Source organism: Hemicordylus capensis, chromosome 4, assembly GCF_027244095.1.
Source record: "Hemicordylus capensis ecotype Gifberg chromosome 4, rHemCap1.1.pri, whole genome shotgun sequence".
In the NCBI taxonomy this organism is placed as follows: domain Eukaryota; kingdom Metazoa; phylum Chordata; class Lepidosauria; order Squamata; family Cordylidae; genus Hemicordylus; species Hemicordylus capensis.
Genome location: NC_069660.1, coordinates 118406166 through 118427315, shown reverse-complemented (window position 1 = coordinate 118427315; position 21150 = coordinate 118406166). Strand labels below are relative to the sequence as shown.

At 41.6% G+C, this 21150-nt stretch overlaps 3 protein-coding genes across 6 annotated transcripts in view; 1 reads left to right on the top strand and 2 right to left on the bottom strand.

The window, feature by feature from the left end:
* The window catches only part of SPATA1 (spermatogenesis associated 1), a 55051-nt gene extending 49192 nt beyond the window's left edge, over positions 1-5859 (bottom strand). Inside the window, exons 1-2 of one of the 4 annotated variants that reach the window (XM_053244525.1) lie at positions 5415-5844; positions 2354-2551 (exon numbers count right to left, since the gene is read on the bottom strand). In XM_053244525.1, the coding sequence (XP_053100500.1) occupies positions 2354-2389 (36 nt within the window). In that variant the 5' untranslated portion in view covers positions 2390-2551; positions 5415-5844. Of the gene's footprint in view, positions 1-2353 lie in introns of all 4 variants that reach the window. The other 3 variants (XR_008305925.1, XR_008305924.1, XM_053244524.1) reach the window with 3 other exon arrangements.
* Positions 5718-11538, top strand: GNG5 (G protein subunit gamma 5). Its single transcript, XM_053244537.1, has 3 exons — positions 5718-6675; positions 8525-8679; positions 11309-11538. Exons 1-2 carry the CDS (start codon positions 6595-6597, stop codon positions 8648-8650), a joined length of 207 nt encoding a protein of 68 aa, XP_053100512.1. The 5' UTR covers positions 5718-6594; the 3' UTR covers positions 8651-8679; positions 11309-11538.
* Positions 11539-12245: 707 nt separating this feature from the next.
* RPF1 (ribosome production factor 1 homolog) lies at positions 12246-20212 on the bottom strand. The gene is made up of 9 exons (XM_053244535.1): positions 19917-20212; positions 18493-18549; positions 17238-17318; positions 16553-16648; positions 15518-15671; positions 15140-15222; positions 14874-15055; positions 13669-13795; positions 12246-12824 (listed from the first exon to the last, which is right to left on the bottom strand). Exons 1-9 carry the CDS (start codon positions 20121-20123, stop codon positions 12783-12785), a joined length of 1029 nt encoding a protein of 342 aa, XP_053100510.1. The 5' UTR covers positions 20124-20212; the 3' UTR covers positions 12246-12782.
* Between the last annotated feature and the right edge of the window lie 938 nt (positions 20213-21150).

Sequence of the window (21150 nt, the reverse complement as noted above, 5' to 3'; positions counted from 1 at the left end):
GCAATCAGGGCAGACCCTGCTTAGCAAAGGGGACAATTCATGCTTGCTACAACAATACCAGCTCTTCTTCCACTAGACCAGCTCTCCTCCCACTACACATCCACATAATGGATGTGAACATGGGCAGCACTGATGTGGGGGGAGGATAGCCTTACAACTGCTTGCCTCTTTAAAAAAAATTATCACCTGCAGTTGGATGTACATTGTAGCACTTGAGATAGGGAGAGCAGTCTTCAAAATCTACTTCAAATTTCAGATCTGCTTCTCCACGTTGACCTCATCAGGAAATGGCATATCTTCCTTAAATGCCTACCTGGTGGCGGTAATGGGCTGGATGAGGGATAACAAACTGAAGTTGAATCCAAATAAGACGGAGGTACTGTGTGGGGGGGGAGGGAGGGGGGTTGGGACCCGAGAGGTGGTTGGGATCTGCCTGTTCTGGGTGGGGTTATACTCCCCCTGAGAGATCAGGTTCACGGGAGTGCTCCTGGACCCAAAGCTGGTTTCCCTGGTTTCTCAGGTTGAGGCAGTGGCCAGGAGCACTTTTTTATCAGCTTCAGCTGATACGTCAGCTACGTCCATTTCTAGAGGTGAATGACCTTAAAACAGTGAACCTCCAGTCTTGACTACTGTAATGCACTCTACATGGGGCTGCCTTTGTACGCAGTCTGGAAACTACAATTGGTACAGAATGCAGCAGCCAGATTGGTCTCTGGGACAACACGAAGGGACCACATAACACCGATTTTGAAAGAACTGCACTGGCTCCCAATATGTTTCCGGGTGAAATACAAAGTGCCAGTTATTACCTATAAAGCCCTTTATGGCTTGGATCCAGGCTATTTAAGAGAGCGCCTCCTTTGTCATGAACCCTGCTGCCTGTTATGATCTTCTGGAGAGTTCCGGTTGTAGTTGCCACCGGCTTGTCTGGTGGCAATTTAGGACTGGGCATTCTCTGGGGCTGCCCCAGGGCTTTGGAATATGCTCCCTGCTGAAATAAGAGCATCTCCTTCTCTGTGTTTTCAGGAAGACCCTCAAGACTCTCTTGTTCTCGCAAGCTTTTAATTAGAATTAATATTAATAATTTTAATAATTTGTTTTAATAACTGTTTATACTATTGTTTTTGTGTCTTGTGTATTTTAATTGTTGATTTTTTAATATTTTAAATTTTGTGCACAGCCTAGAGATGTACATATCAGGCGGTATAACAATATGATAGATAGATAGATAGATAGATAGATAGATAGATAGATAGATAGATAGATAGATATCTGCTAAGGAAGCATTCTCAGTAAATATTCAAAAGAGGACAGAGAGGAAGGCTCACATCTGGCTTTGGAAATGTATAAAAGTTTCTCTTTTAAGTGGGGGTCTAGAGGTCATTTTTACCACTCCTTTGATATAGGACCCCTGCTAACTGAGCAAAGAGCCACCTTTTTAAAGTGGTAATTTTCTTTATTTAGCAGGGGGAGAGCAACTGGCCCTATTCATCCCCAGCACAGCATCTCTCCAGTGGCTGTTGCTGGTGTCTATCTTATGTTTGTTTTTTTAGATTGTGAGCCCTTTGGGGACATGGAGCCATTTTATTTTTGTTTGTTTGTTTATTTCTATTTAAACCTCTTTGGTAGCTTTTGTTGAAATGCAGTATATAAATATTTGTCATACAGAGGTAGTAGGATGCCGCCCCTCTATTATGTTTGTACAAACTACTAGTGTTGGATCCGCAAATGGTAGCAGTAAAGGAGCTCCTGCCATTGCTCCACAGAAATCTTATTCTGAATATAGATTGACACTCCTTCTTTGCTTGTGACATTTTAAAAAGACGTATGTTGCTAATAGCATTGCAGCTCTATTAGTCATGGGAACACTGGAAGCACTCATGTGCATAGCTAGCAGCTGTTGCTACCAAATCCACCGAACGGTCTGTGATCAAGGTACTACTGACCCTGTGCTTAAAGGTAAAACTGCAATAGACAAAGAGAACACTGGTGAAACTTCAGCTCCTGTTCTTACTGCCCCTGGTGGAGATGAATCACATATTAACAAAGGAAAATATTTGAAAAATCTTGCCAAATGTCAACATTGCCTATATGTATAACAAGCAGTAAGAAACGGTAGTGAAATGTCTAGTCTTTGGCTCTTATCCAAAACCATTCTACCAGTAAATCCTGCTACAGACAATAAGATACATGGGTATAGAAATGAAAGGAATTAAGATTTCTCTTTATATAAAAAGTCATTTTTCTATGTTATTAATATCCGTACCTCACAAATCTATAGCAGAAAATGTTGCAAAACACTATCAAATTCTAAACCTGCTAAACACATTTTCTAAAATTCATTATTTCTCACCTCTGCTGTGGGAGGTCTGATATGACCTGACGGCATATTCCCTGATGTCTGTCCTGCCTCACGGTGAACTCTGAATAGTTTTGTGGTGTTTTTTAAAAATCTTATTTTTATAGCCAAGCTTTATTTAACATTGTACAGTTAAATCCTATTGCTTTCTTTGAGGCAGTATTCCACTCATTTCACACATGCTTGTCTGCTCTACAAATGTTAGATTTAAAACAAAGTCAGCTTTAGGGCAATGAAATACTTTGTTTCTAGCTAACCTGGAAACAAACTGAAAAGATCCACTGTTGGCTAACAAAGTCGATCCACCTTTGGATGTGAACACTCCCTCTATACAAGTGAATATCTCCTAAGTAACCCAGTGAATTGCTTAATCAGGTCCACGTAACTGAGATTTGCTTCAGTAATCAAAGGACTGCTTTATATATGCTATTTACATGAAGTTAATCTCAGTGCAAACCACAGTATTGAAAATGGATCCTGTCATTTGGGCAGTGCACTTTATGCTGAGACAAGGCAAAGATACCATACATTTGTGAATATATACTCAGAGTCTGTTAACTGAATTAGAATTTGTGTCTAAAAACTTATAAAGGACTGGATAGGAACAAACAGCTTCCAATCTTAAAACATATTGGCCTGGTTCAGACATGAGAGGAAACCATAGGAATATAGGAAGCTGCCATATACTGAGTCAGACAATAGGTCCATCTAGCTCAGTATTATCTAGACTGGCAGCAGCTTGAGCTTCTCCAAGGTTACAGGCAGGAATCTCTCTCAGCCCTATCTTGGAGATGCCAGGGAGGGAACATGGAACCTTCTGCTCTTCCCAGAGCAGCTCCATCCCCTAAGAGGAATATCTTACAGTGCTCACACTTCTAGTCTCCCATTAATATGTAACCAGGGCAGACCCTGCTTAGCTAAGTGGACAAGTCATGCCTGCTACCACAAGACCAGCTCTCCTCTCCATGAAATTATAACAGGAACCTTACTAAATGAATGCACCCTAGAGGTTTGTGGGCTCTTGCATTCCTCCTCCACTCTGTTGAACATGAGAGGAGAGAGGAAGCTTTTAATTTCACTTTGAAATTAGCCACAGTTTCACATTATGAATTCAAGACTCTCCTGTTCTTGCAAGCTTTTATTTAGAATTAACTTTAATAATTTGTTTTATATTGTTTTATCTATTTTAATCTGTGATTTTTAGTATTAAAATTTCTACACTGCCTATAGATATACATATCAGGCAGTATAAAAATATGATAAATAAATAAATAATGTCTGAACACAAGAACTGTGGTTTACTTCAAACTACAAATTAGAGAACAAGTCAGAATCTGAAACCAGGGTTTCATCTTGGTTTGTTTTTTCCTTGCCATTCCTGTGTTTGGATGCAATATGGAACTGTGGTTTACTTCAAAGCAGAATTAAAAGCTTTCCCTTTGCTCCTCTTGTGCCCAAAGAAAGAGAAGAGGAGAGCACACAAGACTGTGACTTGTTTCATAATAGGGAACCATGGTTTCCCATTACACTTGCATTGGGCCAAAACCTATGTTTCACTGATATTAGTTTAGGCCATTTATACGTTATCTGTATGTTTTATTTTAAAATCCTGGTTTCTTTGTTGGCATGATAGGGACTTGGGTCAGGCATCTGGACCATGTTCAGCACAACTGGACAAATGACATCGTTCATGAATCAGTTGATAGCATGTACAAACATACATACAATTTTCCTGATATATGTGATCTGTATGCTTGTTCTGGGAGGGGGAAGGATCATGCATATCTCCAGAATTGTGTTATTCACATGATGCTCAGTAGTTATGCTCCTGATGCCATCTTGGTTCTAACCACATGAAGCATGTTTTTGGAGAGACTAGTGTTTGTGGGCCTTAGGCCATGAAGGTTTTATTAATTTGTGAAGTTTTGCTATCCTGTCTCATTGAAAAGTGTGGATCTCAGTGAAGATCAACAAACCTTTCTGCCTCCTTGACTACCTTCACTGACTGAAAGGCAGATTGTAAATTTTAAAATAAATAACTTGGTCCAGATAAAGACTTCATGCTGTCCCTCTTTTTGGCTGTTGTCCTCCTACTCATGCTTTAAGGAATATTTTTTTTCTTACAAATAAATAAACAACACATAAATTAAATGGGAAATTTGCATTACTGCAACTGTATAGCTATTGCCATTCATTAATTAGCAAATTTGCTTTCCTGTGTTAGCACACTGGATCAATGGATGCATTTGTGTCAATTTAGCATTAGGAACAAAAATTACAAAAAACAAACAAAAAAAAAACATGCCACAGGATCCCAAGGGATAGGACTGCCACCTTTTAACTGCCCCTATTTCTGTATCTTTGGCAGGATCCTGACACACAAATATTTAGCAAGCAATTATTTACGGGGTATGGATACAGAGAGTAATGATGAAAACTTAAATTTCTGCTTGTCAGGCTGCTGACAAAGGCATGAGATAACAAATAAGATAACACCTGATGGCAAAACATGTTTACATGGAAATCTCAAGATTACAGTGCAACCTTATGCATGTTTGTTTACTCAGAAGGAAGTCCCACAATGTTAAGTGGGGCTTTCTCCTAGATAGGGGTGCACTATGCACACTTAACTTGAGCATAAGTACCACTGAATTCAGGGAAACCTGCTTCCAACTGAACATGCACAGGATCACACTGCAGTGCACAACACTGGAATAGGGGGAAACCAACATGAAGTGGATTGTGATAAGACACTGCTGGTCTGGGCGCTATTTTATGTATTTGCTCGCTCCTTCTTTCAGTGAAATTTTTGACTGCCTCTTCTCAAAACAAGCTTAAAGATTCAATTTCTCAGAGAAGCCCTCAACAAGATGCTCAGCATTAGATGATCACGCGACTTTGGCAACAACGACCAAGAAGAAAAGGACAAAAAGAGTTCAGTGGCCAGAACGGGGGAGGGAAGAAGACAAAAATCTGGATGTCAACGACTCTCAAACCAATTAGCAGCGGAGGTGAAGAGAAAGAGAAACTGGTGAGGATCTTCCCTATACTGTACTCTGCTGGAGGAGACAGGCGTTTCCAAGGCAACCACTTCTGCAGGGCCTACGTCTCACAACTCTGTGCAGGGCCCGGGCTGGGGGGACGTGTGCTCCATGAGGTGGACGAGTGCCCCCTCACTCTTCCAAAGTTAGCACCATGTTTCGCAATTGTGCCCCCACAGGGTGAGACGAAGAAGAAGCGGATCTTGCCCCCCACCCCACCCCGTCTCCTTAGGACAGGCTCAAACTATAACAACTGAAGGCTTAGTGCGCAGTATAGAGATAGGAGACTAGAGTAATACGACCATTCTCTGATGCACAAGAAGTCTTATTTTCATGCTTTGTTGTTGTTGGGGCAGAAATGAGAGCTGCTCATAAAATCCAGGCTCTTAATGTGACTTATGACTGGGCAGGAGGCGCAGCATGACTACCCGCGTAAACAAACAGGAAGATAGAAAAGAGTTTATGCTTTTTCTAATTAAGGTCCTGTTTTCTGTGGGAAGTTGATTTTTAGACTTTAAACGCTTAAAAACTGCCCTGCCAATACGGGTCATAACCCCTATATTTAAGGAGGCGGGGGCTATGGAAGAGCAAGAGTGATTTATGACAGCCTAGTACTTTGTTAGTATTACAGGCTAAAGGTGGAGCTGAGCCTGAGTTGGATTTCCACCAAAAATGCCCTTCAGGTCAGGTCGCAGTAACATCTAATCTATTTGAATTGCCTCTTCCGCTCCTTTCCCAACCGAAATCCTGCGCTCAGCTGCATGCAGAAGAACCCTTTATACTCCATTGCTTCGCATTCAGACAAGCTGCGCTTTTAAATATTTCGAGACAACAAGAATTACAGTATTCACTCCAAATAAGACCTGGCTTATGGACGTATGGACGCCTGTCACTGTTCGCGCCTAACTACTACAGAAGTCTGAATTTCTCTATTGTTTTTCTATGGGCAGCAATCGCTGCCCCCGGGGAAAACCAAATAATGACCTCCAGGGGGAACCCAGAAGTAGGCCCTGTGTGTGACTCTATGGAAAGTGTCTATGGGCGAAAGAGTTTGCGAAGCGCCGGAAACTTGGTAGAAAGTTACGAGAAGCCTCCCGTCGCCTCTCCCGCTTTCCCGTCCACCAGCAGCAGCCCCAGCATCTCGGCCGCGGCTCTTCTGCTCTTCCTACGATAGACAGAGAAGTCGGGGGAACGATGTCCGGCTCCTCCAACGTAGTGGCTATGAAGAAGGTGGTGCAACAGCTGCGGCTGGAGGCCAGCGTGAGCCGTGTGAAGGTGAGACGCGGAGGAGGAGGAGGAAGGGGCCGGGACCAGCGCCCTGGCCGCCATTACCGCGCCTTAGGGAGCGCTTCGGGCTGCTCGTCGGGGCGTCGTTGGAGCCTATTTTCAGCTGCCGCCCCTCGGCTTCCCCCGGACATGGGAAGGAGCACTGCAGGGACTCTGAGCATGTACAGAGAGCCTCTTCTCCTCTCCCCGGCCGCCTTTACAGCTCTGACTCATTCTCACGCTGTTGGATAGCTGAACGGGCACCCCAGTATCTCTGATCTGACATCCCGTTAGACTTTGCCTGGAGGAGCTACGGCTCCTCTATGCGACTTCGTCCCCACCCATATCTGACCACCTTCTTCATTAGCTCATCCTGTTAGCTGTCTCTTGAAAGTTTTGTGGGAGCGGCCGTAGAGGTTCGCTTGGTATCCTTTCTGGAATGAAGGGAACGGTTCAGATTCCTTTTTAATACAACTTTTAGTGCCTCGGAGGGAGGGATAAGAGACATGCGGCAACTCGGAATGGAGTTCATGCTAGCCGCAAAATAGAGAAGTACGGCTCAAGAAAGGGCGTTTTGGACTAATGTAAACTCGCAGCTTTTGTACTTTTATGAAACTCAGTGCAGTCCTGAGTGGGTTTACGTGGAAGTAAGCCCATTGAATTCAATGGGAGATAATTCTAGGTATGTGGAGCTGCAGCCACAATGAATAATCTTTACAAGCCTGTGAAATAAGTAAAAGATTTGAAGAGGTCATGTTCTAGTTTGTCTGGTACACTAATATATTAAACTAGTCAAAGACCAAAATAAAGCATATCTATTAAACTATTGGAACACTTTATCCATCCTTTTTTGTGTTCCAGCAAAGACAATCTGTTGTGGAAGCAGGATTCTGCTTATACAAATACTGTATCCCAGGACCACCATTTTTATTCAAAGGGAAATCAGGGCAAAGTGTACCATTCCGCAAAATAAAATGTATTATATTGAGAGACCCTACATATATTTTTGTTTGACAGCAATAGTCAACTTTCATGGAAGGGTCTCAGTGCTAAAGGGCCAGTTTCCTTCAGCTCCCTTCGGTAATAGGGAAAATACCTTTGTCGGAAACTTTGAAGAGCCACTGATACTGCTACTATGAATATTTGTATAAAGCTTATCAACAAAGTTTTTCAAATGCTTTACACAGAAAAATAAGGTAGTCCACTGTGCCCAAAGGACTCGTAACTTAAAAATAAAGTGGATACCAGTAACAGCATGGTAGGCAATTTTGAGCAAGACTGATCATTGTTGTCTGTCAAGTAGCTTTAGTGTACTCTCTAGGGATGTGCACGAACCTGTTCAGAGGCCCTTTTACAGACTTCCGAACAGGTTCAAACACTGGTGTTCAACGTTCTTAGGCGGGGGTAGATGTCACACTTTAAGGGCAGGGAAGGGTGCACTTACTCCTCCCTCCACCGGCGCTCAGTATTTGCAAAGTCCTACTGGATGGCACACACAGCAGCCACTTCCCTCCACTGAGAGGATGGGGCAGCAGGGAGGTACGCACCGGTGGGGGGGAAGCGGAGGGAGAGGTAAGTGCAACCCCCCCTTAAAGTGCGACACACAGACCCCTGCCTTCGAACCACCCCCATCTGGTTCCGTTGACAGCCCTAGTACTCTCTTCATTTAAGGTGGAGGATAGGAAAGCTACATTTTAAGCTTTTTAAAGAGACAGTTCTCCTAAACTCTGAAACTAAAGATGTTGGTAGGCTGCAGCCACTCTCACAGACAGTACCTTGCTTGAATTATCACTGACAAGTGTTTCATCCAGTCAATAACCTAACAACATATTATGTTGTTGAATTTTTTTGATTTCAGGTTTCACAAGCTGCAGCTGACTTAAAGCAGTTTTGTCTGCAGAATGCAAATCATGATCCCCTACTAACAGGAGTTTCTTCGAGTACAAATCCATTTAGACCACAAAAAGTCTGTTCATTTCTCTAACTCAGTAAAATACAAATTATTTTTCAATGGTAAGTTTTGATTTAACTGTGAACTTTCTTTCCCTGAAGTATAATGGTCCTATCCCTTGCCATACAAAATGAGTTCATTGCAGTGTTTCCACAAACATTCAGATCCTCATATGCATGCTTCCTTGGAAGTAAGGTTCTGTTGTGTTGAAACTGGGCTTTTTCCCAGATAAGGTTATACAGGAATGTAGTTTTCACTGTAATTGTAATTAATGGACACACAAATCTAGTATCAATCATAATTTTGATGGTATACAATTATTTCGGACTTGCCTGCCACTACTGGGCTTTAATAACCCCTGCTAACTTGGCAAAGAGGCACCTTTTAATGTGGTGATTCTCTTTATTTAGCAGGGGGAGAGTAACTGGCCCCAGTCCACCCCCAAGCACAGTACCTCCAGTGACTGTTGCTGGTATCTATCTTAAGTTTCTTTTTTAGATTGTGAGCCCTTTGGGGACAGGGTTCCATCTTATTTGTTTGTTATTTCTCTGTGTAAACCACCCTGAGCTGTTTTTGAAAGGGCGGTATAGAAATCGAATTAATAACAACAGTATTTTTGCAAACATACCCCACAGATTATACATTGGGGCCATTCATACCGGCGGGAGGGAGGAGAGCCTGGTCCAATTCACCTTCCCCCACCCCCAGATGACCGCTGATTGTTGCTTGGGGCACAGACTGTACTTCCAGACTATCCATGCTGTGTGGTGTAGCATGGAGCTCTGGAGAGCAGGACGACAAGCCCCAGCCTCTGACTATCCCACAATGCAATGCACAACATGCATGGTGTTTTGGGGGATTTCCCCCAGGAGTTTGGCATTTCAGGCACCCATCTCTGTGTCAGCTAGGACTAAATGCAGCTCCAGCGAACACACAATCCCAGAGCCTGGGTTAAGGACTCACTCAAGCCTTTAACCCCAGCTAAAAGCTAGGTTTAAAAAGCTGGGCTAGGTGACACTGCATCACCTTAAGTGGCGCAGCAGGGAAATGCTTGACTAACAAGCAAGAAGGTTGCTATTCAAATCCCCACTGGTACTATACCGGGCAGCAGCAATATCGGAAGATGCTGAAAAGCATCATCTCATTCTGCATGGGAGGAGGCAATGGTAAGCCCCTCCTGCATTCTACCAAAAAAACCCACAGGGCTCTGTGGGCGCCAGGAGTCAAAATCGACTTGATGGCACACTTTGTCTTCAGGCAGCACTGCCCCGCCAGGTTCTCACACAACTAACCTAGGCTGGGCTCCCTAGCCTGGGCTAGAGTGTGCTTGAGAACAGCCTCGGTTTTTTGGTTTCCCACGAGGTGGGCTATTTTAAATTAGTTTTACATAGCCTTGTCATCTTCTCCTGCACAAGCCACAGTGCTGGCTTCCTCCCTGCTCTTAATGCACCTCACCACACTTCAGGCAGCCAGGTGGGAGAGAAAAGAGGGTGGCACACATTAAGTAGTTGGTCGGCTATGAGACCTGGAGATGAGCCAGGCTGGCTGCTTGGTTGATAGAAGTGGTGCATTGACTTTGGAAACAACTGAAGATCCTCCAGTCGATCCTGGCATACAAAAGAGAGACAGCTGTGTTTCTCAAATGGGTGGGGAAATTGCTTATACTCCTCCAAAGTAATTCTTCCAGCCCAGTGTGGGGAATACACAGGTGTGGGCTATTGCTGAGTTTTGGCTTACATAAATGCTAATTTCTGCAAGTTATACCGGGGGGAGGGGAGACATGAAAATGTATGCATTCACAATAAAATTTTTAAAACTTTTATCAAATAGCTTGAATGATAGCTATCTCAAACTTTTCTTTTGTAAAATTTTATCCTGGTTTTTAAAAATTATGTATACCGCCTGGTGATATATACCAGGCAGTATGTAAATATTATCAAATAAACTCCTTTAAAGCTTTTTAGTGCCTGCACCTAGAGTATCCAAAGGGAACACCTCTTCCTGTCTGCTCCCATATACCTTTATGATCTTTGAATGAAGCCCTATACTGTGTTCTCTCATTTTTCAAATTGTGATATACTTCCTGGAACTCCCTTCTAGCCTTAAGAACTGCCTTGAAAGGCTTTGAGGGAAGACAGGTACTGAGGCTGTTCTCATGAGCAGCCAAACCTGGGTGCCCATGAGAACCGCCAGGATTTATGCAGATCCTGGTGACCCCACAGTGCCAAACCCATGCTGCAGCCCAGCTCTAAGATTAAAGTGTAAACGTGCTCTTAACCTGGCTACTGGGATTGTATGTCACCATGAGTTGCTTGCAGCTTGTGCTGACAAATGGGTGTCCAGAGTGCCTGTCCCCTGGGAGAATCCCCCAATGCACAGTGGGGGATGCTCAGAGGCCAAGATAACAAGTCCTGGCTTCTTGCTCCATGCTTCCGGGAGCAATGTGGATCGTGTGGGCAACCTGCCTGCCCCCACCGCCCCACTGTATACTTAGTGTTTTATTAACTTGGTTTGCTACTTGAACATCCTTGTAGTTTTGCTTGCTTCTCTATTATTGCAGACCACTTGAGAAGTCACGTGAGGTGTAAGTTCTGGAAACCAAGTTCTTGACTGTTAGTGTATTGTCTACTTGGACAAACTTATAGTGATCTTCCTTGAAAGAGTTTATGTATTCTTGTGTCTGTTTTCCAGATCTTCTAACAACTTTTCATAGCTGTAGCCGTGTATGATGAATCTGGAAGTGAAGCAGAGTGGCTTGGAACCTGTTCAAGAACTTTGCCTTAATGTGCCAACTTAGAGCTAGTAATACTGCTACTGTTGTCATACAATCTACCTCTCTAAACAAACTGTATGCTAGTTGCAATAACTTCTGTATCATGAGGGAACCAATTTTATATACAAGCAATAAAGAGTTGACTTAATGATTTTGAATCTTAGTATAAAACTCTGCAATTTGGATAAACAATGTGTTGCTTTCTCATAATTTGGCTCATTTTCCAGAGCCTCAAGGCAGATTCTGTAGAACATTCTAATCATGAAGCTCAAAAGTATCAGTGTTTGCAGCCAGAATATAGTACTACTTGTGCTTTCTACCTTGGATAGAAGATTACAGTGCTATCATACCTATCTTGAAATGAGTAGAAGCTCTCATAAAAAAATCATAAAATGAATTCCTTCCCTATAAGCTAACAACCACCATCCCAAATGAATATGCCTTATTACACTATTTATAAAAGCCAAGTCATATATAAATAAACTGTTCCTTCTGTGGATGGTTCAAATAACTTTGAGAAAGCTGCTAGAGACACAGCTGTTTCACTTACTATGCACTTATCACTTAATTTACTATGTCATCTTATGGAAGAGGGATTTCTTGGCTACAGCAGCCCTCACAGTAAGACGTATAGAAAACAGAATGCATGGCTAGTCACTGTTAGCCATTGTTTATATTAACCGAACAGACCTAATTCAACACTTTCAGAGTTATACAGACTTGCAGGTTTCCTTTGTATACTTTCCTGTGCAGATCTACTTAACCTGCCTTCCCCCACATTAATAGAAGTTGTACTAAATGCTTGACAGTTCTCTTGTATGATCAATAACTTGAAATGCACAGTCGGTCAAAGTATTGAAGTTGATGGACAATTTTAGTAAAATATTTAAATACTTTTGACAACTGATTTTGATAGGCAACTTAATTACAGGCTAACTGTTCATAATGCATAGTAGGATTCTGGACTTCAATTAAATCTATTTTGGAAGTGAAATAATTATAAAATATTGCACTGGGAGAAACAGAGCTATCCTAGATGCAGTTTGCCTTCTACATGTAACATGAAATGTATTACTTGTAAATAAAGAGGAAAAAAGTTACACAAGGCACCAAAGGAGATGGTCACCAACAATCTTCCATGTAACAGAGATTCCCAAATGTTGACATTTGGCCACTGCAACTGGGGATTATGGGAGTCGCAGTCAACACCGGGGAATCCCTGATACAGCAAACACTGCTCACCAGTCTGTTCAAGTACAAACCCTGATGGAAAGAGCCATTTCTCTTTTGGAGTTTTTTCAACAAAGAGCAAGAGTAGGTCTGAGGCACCACCAGTCCAGGTTCTGTATAACTCAACAGATCAAACAGCAACTCTTCATTCCTAGCTTGCTATTATAGATGGAACTTTCTCCGACTTGTGTCCATTTCACGGCGCTGAAAAATGTAAAGAAACAATTTGCTATATAGTGAGGGGATGGCACATTTTAATAGAAGACAACTGTTAAGTTCTTATAACTAGATTCAGTCTCTGCATCACTGTTTAAGGGAAGCTGATTAGTATTAAGCTAGTATCAACTCACTATTTCACAAGACTTGGCATGTCAGTAATGTATATTCAGATTGACTAGGGCTGATTGTAAAGTGACACTGTATATAGTAGATTAGGTAACCAACAAGAACTTCACAGCAAGGTCAAATCAGTTTGGATTTGTGTTATAATTTGGTCAATTCATGTTATGCTAAAATACCTTCATTAACACGTTCACACGGTATATGGGATTATACATGGAAAAAGACACTGGTCACGATCTGAAGTTCTACTTTAGGCATACAAAGGAATGTGCCCAAAGGGATTTTGGACTTTTTGCAGCAGTTTTTGCCTGCCATATCAAGGATTTACCATACAACAAAGAATGGTCCTCAAATACCTCACTGGATGCATGAACTAATTTGTATGGCTGTTTGGATTCCAATCACTTTCTAATACCAAAGCTTAGTATATCACTTCATACTTAGCAAAACTAATACTAGAATGATGGAATTTCAGCAGATATTTTAAGGACAGAAGTGGATACTGCAGTACAAAAACTAAATTTAAAAAGCCATTTAAAAAGTTGGAGTAGCTGGAGATCAAATGAAATGAAGTTGGTAAGATATTCCATTCTTCAAAATACACTAAAATTTCTGTGTACAGTATCTTTAAAGTAACAATATAAACATTTGCCTCCAAAATTTAAGTCCACAGAATTCTACAGTGCTAAAAGATTGAAATAAATACCTTATGAATCCATTCATATTCACCAAATTTGGAGTCAAATGTGCCTTTTTGAAGAGACCTTAATTTCAGTGTAAAACGTGGGCCCAATTCTTGAATTGCCACTCTTTTCTCATTTTTGAATATGTACCTTTAAAAGTTAGAGAAAGTTAGCAGAGATGGTATATAGCCCATAAGAATTTTTCAATTACTGTGACTTTTCTCATTATAATATGCTTTCCCCCACTTATTAACAGCCTCATTCCATAAGAGATATACACTTTAGGGGGGAAAGGGAGCATTTTTACAAATAATACCTGCTTCACAGAACCACCTTTCTTTGCCCTCACCCCTTCCCACTAAGCTGAGACATCTTCCACTCTGGCTCCCACCCTCTCCTCCCCTTTAATCAATGGGTAGAGATATGTGTGAAGCATTTTAGCGCCTCTATTTCAAGGCACCAAAACACTTCAAGCTTACCTTGCTGAAGCATTCTGTTGGGGGCAAGCAAGTGCTTTAAGAGGAAGAAAGCAAGTCTTACCTACTCCTCCATGGCCCCTTCATTGCCCCAGCACAACGCTGTTGGAATTAAATACCGTGCCACATGGCTGCTCTCAGCAGTCTACGGGCAGGTTCATCATGGAAATGATGCGCGCACCATCTTGGATGACCAGAAACATCACGCCAACCACTCAAGGTGGCACACACATGGACAACATTGCCTTGATGACCCTGCCCGTGGACTGCTGGGAGCAGCCCTGCAGCCACACGGCGGGGCATTTAATCCTGACAGCACCACACTGGGGCAGCAGGAGGAGGAGCAGGTAAGACCAGGTTTTCTTTTAAAGTGCTCACTCTTCACCCCCCCAGGATGTGCATGAAATGCTTCGTACACATCCCTATCAGTGGACTCCAATCAGTTCTGAATGACTAGAATGGCCTGCCTCCCCATCTCACTGTACCATGCTCTGTAGCATATGAGTGCAAGCACTTCCTAACCGTGCCAGCAGGACAAATGTTCCCTTTTCCCTTGCCAGAGGCAAGTTATAGAATTTGTACTAACAGTAGTTCTCCTTATCCAGGCAACTCAGGGGCAAAGAGAGGGAGAAGAGAAACAAGTCCAAGTTTAGTGGTACATATAGCAGTGATTCTCCTCCATTTTCTTTTAAAGGTTAGCAGCGTGTACAATCAAGGGGGTGTATAACAAATGGGAAAATTATGAGACTTACCTATGAAATCTGAAAAAGATATAGTCACGCTGATTGTGAAATGTAGCCACTTGCCTACCAACAAACTGAGGATCATGTGGGAAGAGAGAAGCAAACATGCGACCAATGGAATGGCCTAATCGTGTTGTAAAATTGTTCAGGATTATTTCAGGCTGGTGCTCTGTGGGATCTTTTCCTTTTCGCTAGAATAAGTGAAAAAAATGTTGCCTTGAATGTTAAAGATAACAGTTACACAAGAAGAATTGCACTTGCCAGAAAAAACTCACCTTTATTTCTTTACGTAGACGAACACTACTCATCCTAAAATGAGCCGTCGGGCCATTAGGCAAGTGACTTAACACAAGCCCATCTGTTCCAACAGAGTTAAGGGAGACAATTTAATGTGCAATATAAAAGCAAGTTGTACAAGATGCATCTATCCAGAATCCTAAAATAATTTTTCACAGAATATTCAGTACAGTACTTAAAATCCTCATATTTGCTAACTGATATGTCATGTGAAATTGGTATGTGGTGGAAATAAACCTATCACTAAAATCTGTTTTCCCATGTAATCTGATAGTGCTATGATACTTGTTAATCTGCAGTCATGATAACTAATTCAGAAACTACTGTATAAAGAAGTCCTTATTTGTGAAGGATACTCGGTATTTTACGATCTTCATTGACAACAATCAGATCAGTGAAGTCCCTTGAGATGCACTGTGGAATAATTCTTTTCAGAGCCAGTCCTCTTCGATAATAAACATGAGAGTTTGGAATGCAAGTTGACAATTGTTCGCAGAACCTCACAGTTCTCTGTAACAAGAGTTGATACCTAAGAGTTAGGTGAGATATTCTTAAAATACAGTCAGTGGATTGTACTGTCAACTCTCCAGTATGGGTCAGTAAACCTTTTCATTCAAATTTGTTGACAAGAAAGCTATCTAAACAAGTCCATTTTTACCATCACATATTTAAGAAGTTGTTCTTCAGATATAGTGCAGCATGACTAATGAATAGGGCCATGTACTTTATAATTCCCAGGCTACGTGAAAGTTTCTGTATAATGCATACTTTAAGCAACTAAGATGAAAGGCTACTGGAGCCTCCTAGACTGCGTTGAAGAAAGAATCACTAGCGCTAGGCCTTCTATAGAAAGAGCCATGTTGTTTATCAACACCTATACTATGCTGCCAGCCATTAATGGAAAAACTGATGGGCTATGCAGGTAGGTAATCTGGCAGTGAATGCAGCTTAGACAAAAGTTGCATTCTCTCCCCACCAATATTCCAATTGCTGGTTTAGGAGACAATAAAAACCAAAAAGAGCAAGATATTAAAGGCAGTTTATTCCAAGCAAAAATTGAGGCAATTTTACTATTATATTCTGCTTTGAAGACTACCAAAGAATGTCAATGCAAGCAATTACACTTTTTTACTAAAACAAAATTGCTGTTTGATAAGGGTTTTTTATACTGGTCCACTCCTGTTAATGTCTGAGTATGTGTTTAAATATACGCATTAATTGGCCAATGATTGAGTTTTTCCAATCATCAGTTCAGAACAATGATTGGTTACTATCAGAGTATTCAGTGTACAAGTTGAAATACATGTTCTTTTAAACAACAACAAAACTAAGGTGTTTTGATTACAAGCTCACATATTATGTATAATAAAAGGTGAAAAAAGTTTATTTACCCCACGGGGTCTGTCAGATGTTGTGATAAGAATCTTTGGAACAGTTTGTCTATTAAAGTAGGGTGCAAATTCATCTGTAGCTTCATCCAGAGCAACCTGAGAACACAGAATGATGATGATGATGATGATGATGTGAAGCCATATTAAAGTGTATTTTCCCATTAAAAAAACCACCAAAACCTTCAATTTGGGAGGGTGTTTTATGGAGCTAAGACTCAGTGGCTTTATATTAGCCATATAAGAGTACTTCAGATATTTGGGGAACTATGCTTTAGATGTTAAACAGAATGTATCGGGTTTTTAAGATAAGATTTCACAAAACAATCAGAAGCATTTTTCAACAGCATCCTGGTTTGACTTTTTCAGGAAGATGCTTCAAATCTATTTTTCAAGGTTGTCTTGAAAACAAGAGGAAAGCTTGCAGTTCTCTTTCAAAAAGGGAAAAAAATGAAGTTTGCTATTTTATTAAGAAGTGGGCCCACCAGTTTGAAAACCTAACTGCTAAGTGACTGGTGATTCTTAGAAGTGCACAACAGAATATCTAAGATTTTTCTCCAAGTCAGAGGCAAATGGTTATTTATCAGATGTTCTCATGCACAGAATTAACATAGCATCAAACCTTCAAAAGGGGGGATTTTATTAAGCATTAGCATGTTTTAGGGAAATACAGTTTTCCAATAGTTACCTCTTCATCATTCAGCTCTACTGTGGTTTCATCATATACACGCTGGTTTTCAATTGTTTTTGGTACTGGCTTTGGTGGTGCCTGAAAGAAAAAAAAAGTTAATACATGAAATTGAGGCTCTTTATTTTTGCCAACAACTGATCCAGTTAAATAGGTAGTAAAGAATACAGATGCAGTCTGGTAATACAATAAAATACCTTAGAACCTCCATCAGCCAAGCCTTAGTTATGCCAAAGTATAATGCAATGCATTAAGCATTACTTCTAGTCAGAAAACATTCTGAATTTAATAAACTCTTCTAAACCTATTAATAATTCTATTTATTCTAAACAGATAATTCTGCATATAATCACCTGCAAACAAAAAGCACATCGATTGTGCTTTATTACAACTACAGTTTATAGGTCATTATTGCAGTCCCAGGGCTTTTAGTATTAACCCATTCTTGCTCTCTATGTTATACATTTAATTTTTTTGAAGCATTTCTACATTATCTCAGTACTTATCACAACATCCCTATAAACAGACTAGCATTATTTCTATATTGCAGATGGGGTGGCCAAAAGTAAGTTGGCCTTAGGCAAGCCATAATTCTATTGAGTTTATGGCAAAAGTCGTATTTGATCACTGATCCAGGAGCTTTCTGTGTCACACTACAGTTTCCTCTCTAATTTTTTTCATCTGTATGTAGAATGAGTTTTGTTCTGGGTGGCAGTATCAAGGTAGTGTGTGTGCACATGCATTCAGAATGGAGCCTTTCTGATTCAACCTGAGTGGAATTAAAATTAACTGAGCACACAACAAAAAACTTGTGAGCACATGCAAGTGTGCATGCCTTACAGAGAACACTGACTACGACAGCTACAAATCTGAGCACAGATTATATTCATATACCAAGATATTATATTCATATTCCAATGTTGCCACGTAATGTGCAAAAAAGGGCTGAAAAATATATCCTTTCATTTTCTGAAATGAATGAAACATCATTTCAACCATCTGATAGATGCAACAGAAATGACTATCCCAAAATCAAATAGTCAATGGTATTGCACTTGGCAGTAAAAGAACCTAACCTATTGCTTGCTACAACTTTTAACAACTACCCTGGCTACTTTCCAATATATGCATATAAGGGAGCTGTATATAAACTGTATCAAAATGCAGGTGGTAAACTGCAGATACATTATCAGTACTTTCACTAAGAGAGTATATTGGAATAATCATCAGCTTAATCCCCAGGCCTTCTGTTTACCTTGTCTCCAAGTGCTTCTCGCTCCTTTCTTCGCTTTTTCTTAATGGCTAATTTCTCCTGGGGGGAAACAGGAAGGAAAGAGAACAAAATATATTTTTGAGGAAGGAAGGAAACAAACACATCCTTTGTTACCCGAAAACAAAGGTTGTATATAAAAGTGCAGTAACAAATAACATAAATGGAAACCATCCATGCAAGGTTCAAAGTTCCCTCCCTGGCTTCTCCAAGATAGGGCTGAGAGATTCTAGCCTGCAACCTTGGAGAAGCCACTGCCAGTCTGTGTAGACAATACTGAACTAGATGGACCAAGAGTCTGACTCAGTATATGGCAGCTTCCTATGTCCCTATTCAACAAGCAGATTTTTCCAGGATTTAAATGGATATTGTTAAAGGTGGCAGCTGATATCAGCAGTGGAAACAGACAACTCCAGCAAATCTGCTCCTATGAGACTTAACAGTGATCGAGGCAGCTGTCTGACAGAAGCACCTTTGACCTTCTGACTGGACACTTTTACTCCACCCCATTTTGGCCTAGGTGGTAGGTGTTTCTGAAGAGGTTTGCTTTTTGTTCCACCACAGAGCCCAAGATGGCCAGAATGCAAGTAGGCATCAGGTGGAGGAGTTATATCCAGTTCTTGGGTGTAAGGTCTGCATATGGATGCCCATTCCTGCCACAAGTAAAAACAACTTAATTCAAATATGTGTAAGTCACCTTGGAATTGAAGATGGTGGAAAGACCACTGTGTGAAATAGAATGCTGGAATAGACAGGCATTGGGCCTGATATATCAGGGCTGTTCTTATGTACATAAACAATCACATTTGTACCCTCTTTCCTTCAAAGGAATTCAGATATTTGAGGACACGAACTTGCTCAAGCCTATCCAGTGAGCTTTATGGCTGACGGGAGGTTTGAACCTCCTCCTAAGTCAAGCCAAGCATAACACACACTAGTTGATATCCAGATCAACAAAACACTTGTGCAAATGTGTTGCACTAAGTAGGTGGCTTGTATTGCCACGACTAGTATCATGTTAGTACAATACAGGGCACAACTTTTGATATGCTCCATCTGTTTCTCAGGGAATTTTTACACAAAGGTGTAATGCCAGAAATCCCAGTGATTTAGCACGACCATGTGATCTGCTTGCACTAGCACAGCTTTGTTCATCGCACAAACACTTTGTAAGAATGGATATTGGCCACTACCACCCAATTTTTCTCGCGTTCCTATGAAATACACTGCATTTACCCATGAAGTGTATGAGTTTCCCTCATCCATTGACGCAAGATATTTGCCCCTTTCCACCCATTGATTTCCTCAGTTACCATCAACTATTCCTCCCCATTACACAGGAACACGACAAAAAACCTCCGGTGTTCGGCTCCAGTTGCCGCCACCCTTCCAGCCGCAGCAGTTCGCACCTTCCTCTGCTGCTGCTTCCAGCGCAGGAACATGAAGTGGCGTCGCTGCTTGTTCTTGATTTCGGAGACACTGAAAGACGGCGGGAACAGGACCTGGCCCTGCTCAGGAGGCGCTCCTTGCTCCTCGCCAGCGACATGCTCGTTCGCTTTCCCTGCATCAGGCTGCTCTTTCTGCCGTTTCTTCCCTTTCCCGGCGTTGCCCGCCATGCCGTCTCCTCAATCACTGACCTTTCACCTCTCCTTTCCCTTCCGGGAGCATTCGCCACAGTACGCATGCGTAAAAGTAAAACGTCTGCAACCACGGCGGCACAAGAAAAATCCATATTAAAGTTCTGGATTACCCGAACCAACCAGAAGTCAAATTGTACGCCTGCGTGTAACGCAACGGCGAGGGTTACTGAGTTTCTGCGCATGCTCGCACTCCCCCTTCTCAGCCGCATATGTACTAGTGAGCTGAGCAGCAAGAATAGAGGAGTATTTGAAACCGTGTATGAGACCGAGTTGGCACTCCGTAGAGATAGATAAAGAGTCAATTTCCGGTTGCATTTAGCATCTTCGTTGATTTCTGCTACAGTCGTACAGCGTGTATACATTAAAGTAAAGATTGGGATTGAAAAGGCGCTGGAAGTGGCAATCTAAATTCAATTGTATTTACCTAGACAACGCTACAGGAGTGTTGTATGCCATGCCACTACCATCAGCCTTCTCTCTCTCCCCTTCTTTATTATGGAGATGTTTACGGCAGGCTACGGGACTGGGTTATCAGTCTCAGCCTCATTCCCAGCCTCCTGCAATACAGGGATAATATCGCTTCACCTCACCGCATCTGCAATATGGAGCTTATGGTACTGTACAGTTCATTTTTCCTCTCATAGTACTGGAAGCATTTGTAGAACGGTTCTAAATTTAGAACAAAAAATCTTCAGAGTTTAACATCTTTCTCTAAGCTTGAAAAAACACGAACATCTATCTTTTCTGCAGGGGAGCATGATTCTGTCAAACCACTGCGCAATTGAAAAGTCCTGGATTATCTACATTTTCTGTTAGAAGCAGCTGCCGCGTTTGCCATTCCCAGAGCGTGCGCTAAGGCTTTAAAGACAGATAGGAAATCCGGTCTACACTCCGCCCCGCCCTTATTATGAGCCTGAGCAGACTTTCCGCTAAAGTTGGAGGAGGTGTTGATGCACGTGGCTTCTTCTTTCCTGTTTTGAGCCTGATGCAAAACTCTTGAGCC

Bases quoted from the DNA above. Each gene is read 5' to 3' on its own strand.
- RPF1 (XM_053244535.1), bottom strand. From the start codon at position 20,123: ATGGCGGGCAACGCCGGGAAAGGGAAGAAACGGCAGAAAGAGCAGCCT. The intron at 16,649-17,237 runs GTAACTATTGGA...CTGTGTTCTCAG, and splicing joins TAGAGCTGAATGATGAAGAG to GTTGCTCTGGATGAAGCTAC. The intron at 15,223-15,517 runs GTATCCTTCACA...CTGTTGGAACAG, and splicing joins TGAAGATCGTAAAATACCGA to ATGGGCTTGTGTTAAGTCAC.
- GNG5 (XM_053244537.1), top strand. From the start codon at position 6,595: ATGTCCGGCTCCTCCAACGTAGTGGCTATGAAGAAGGTGGTGCAACAG. The intron at 6,676-8,524 runs GTGAGACGCGGA...TTTTGATTTCAG, and splicing joins CCAGCGTGAGCCGTGTGAAG to GTTTCACAAGCTGCAGCTGA.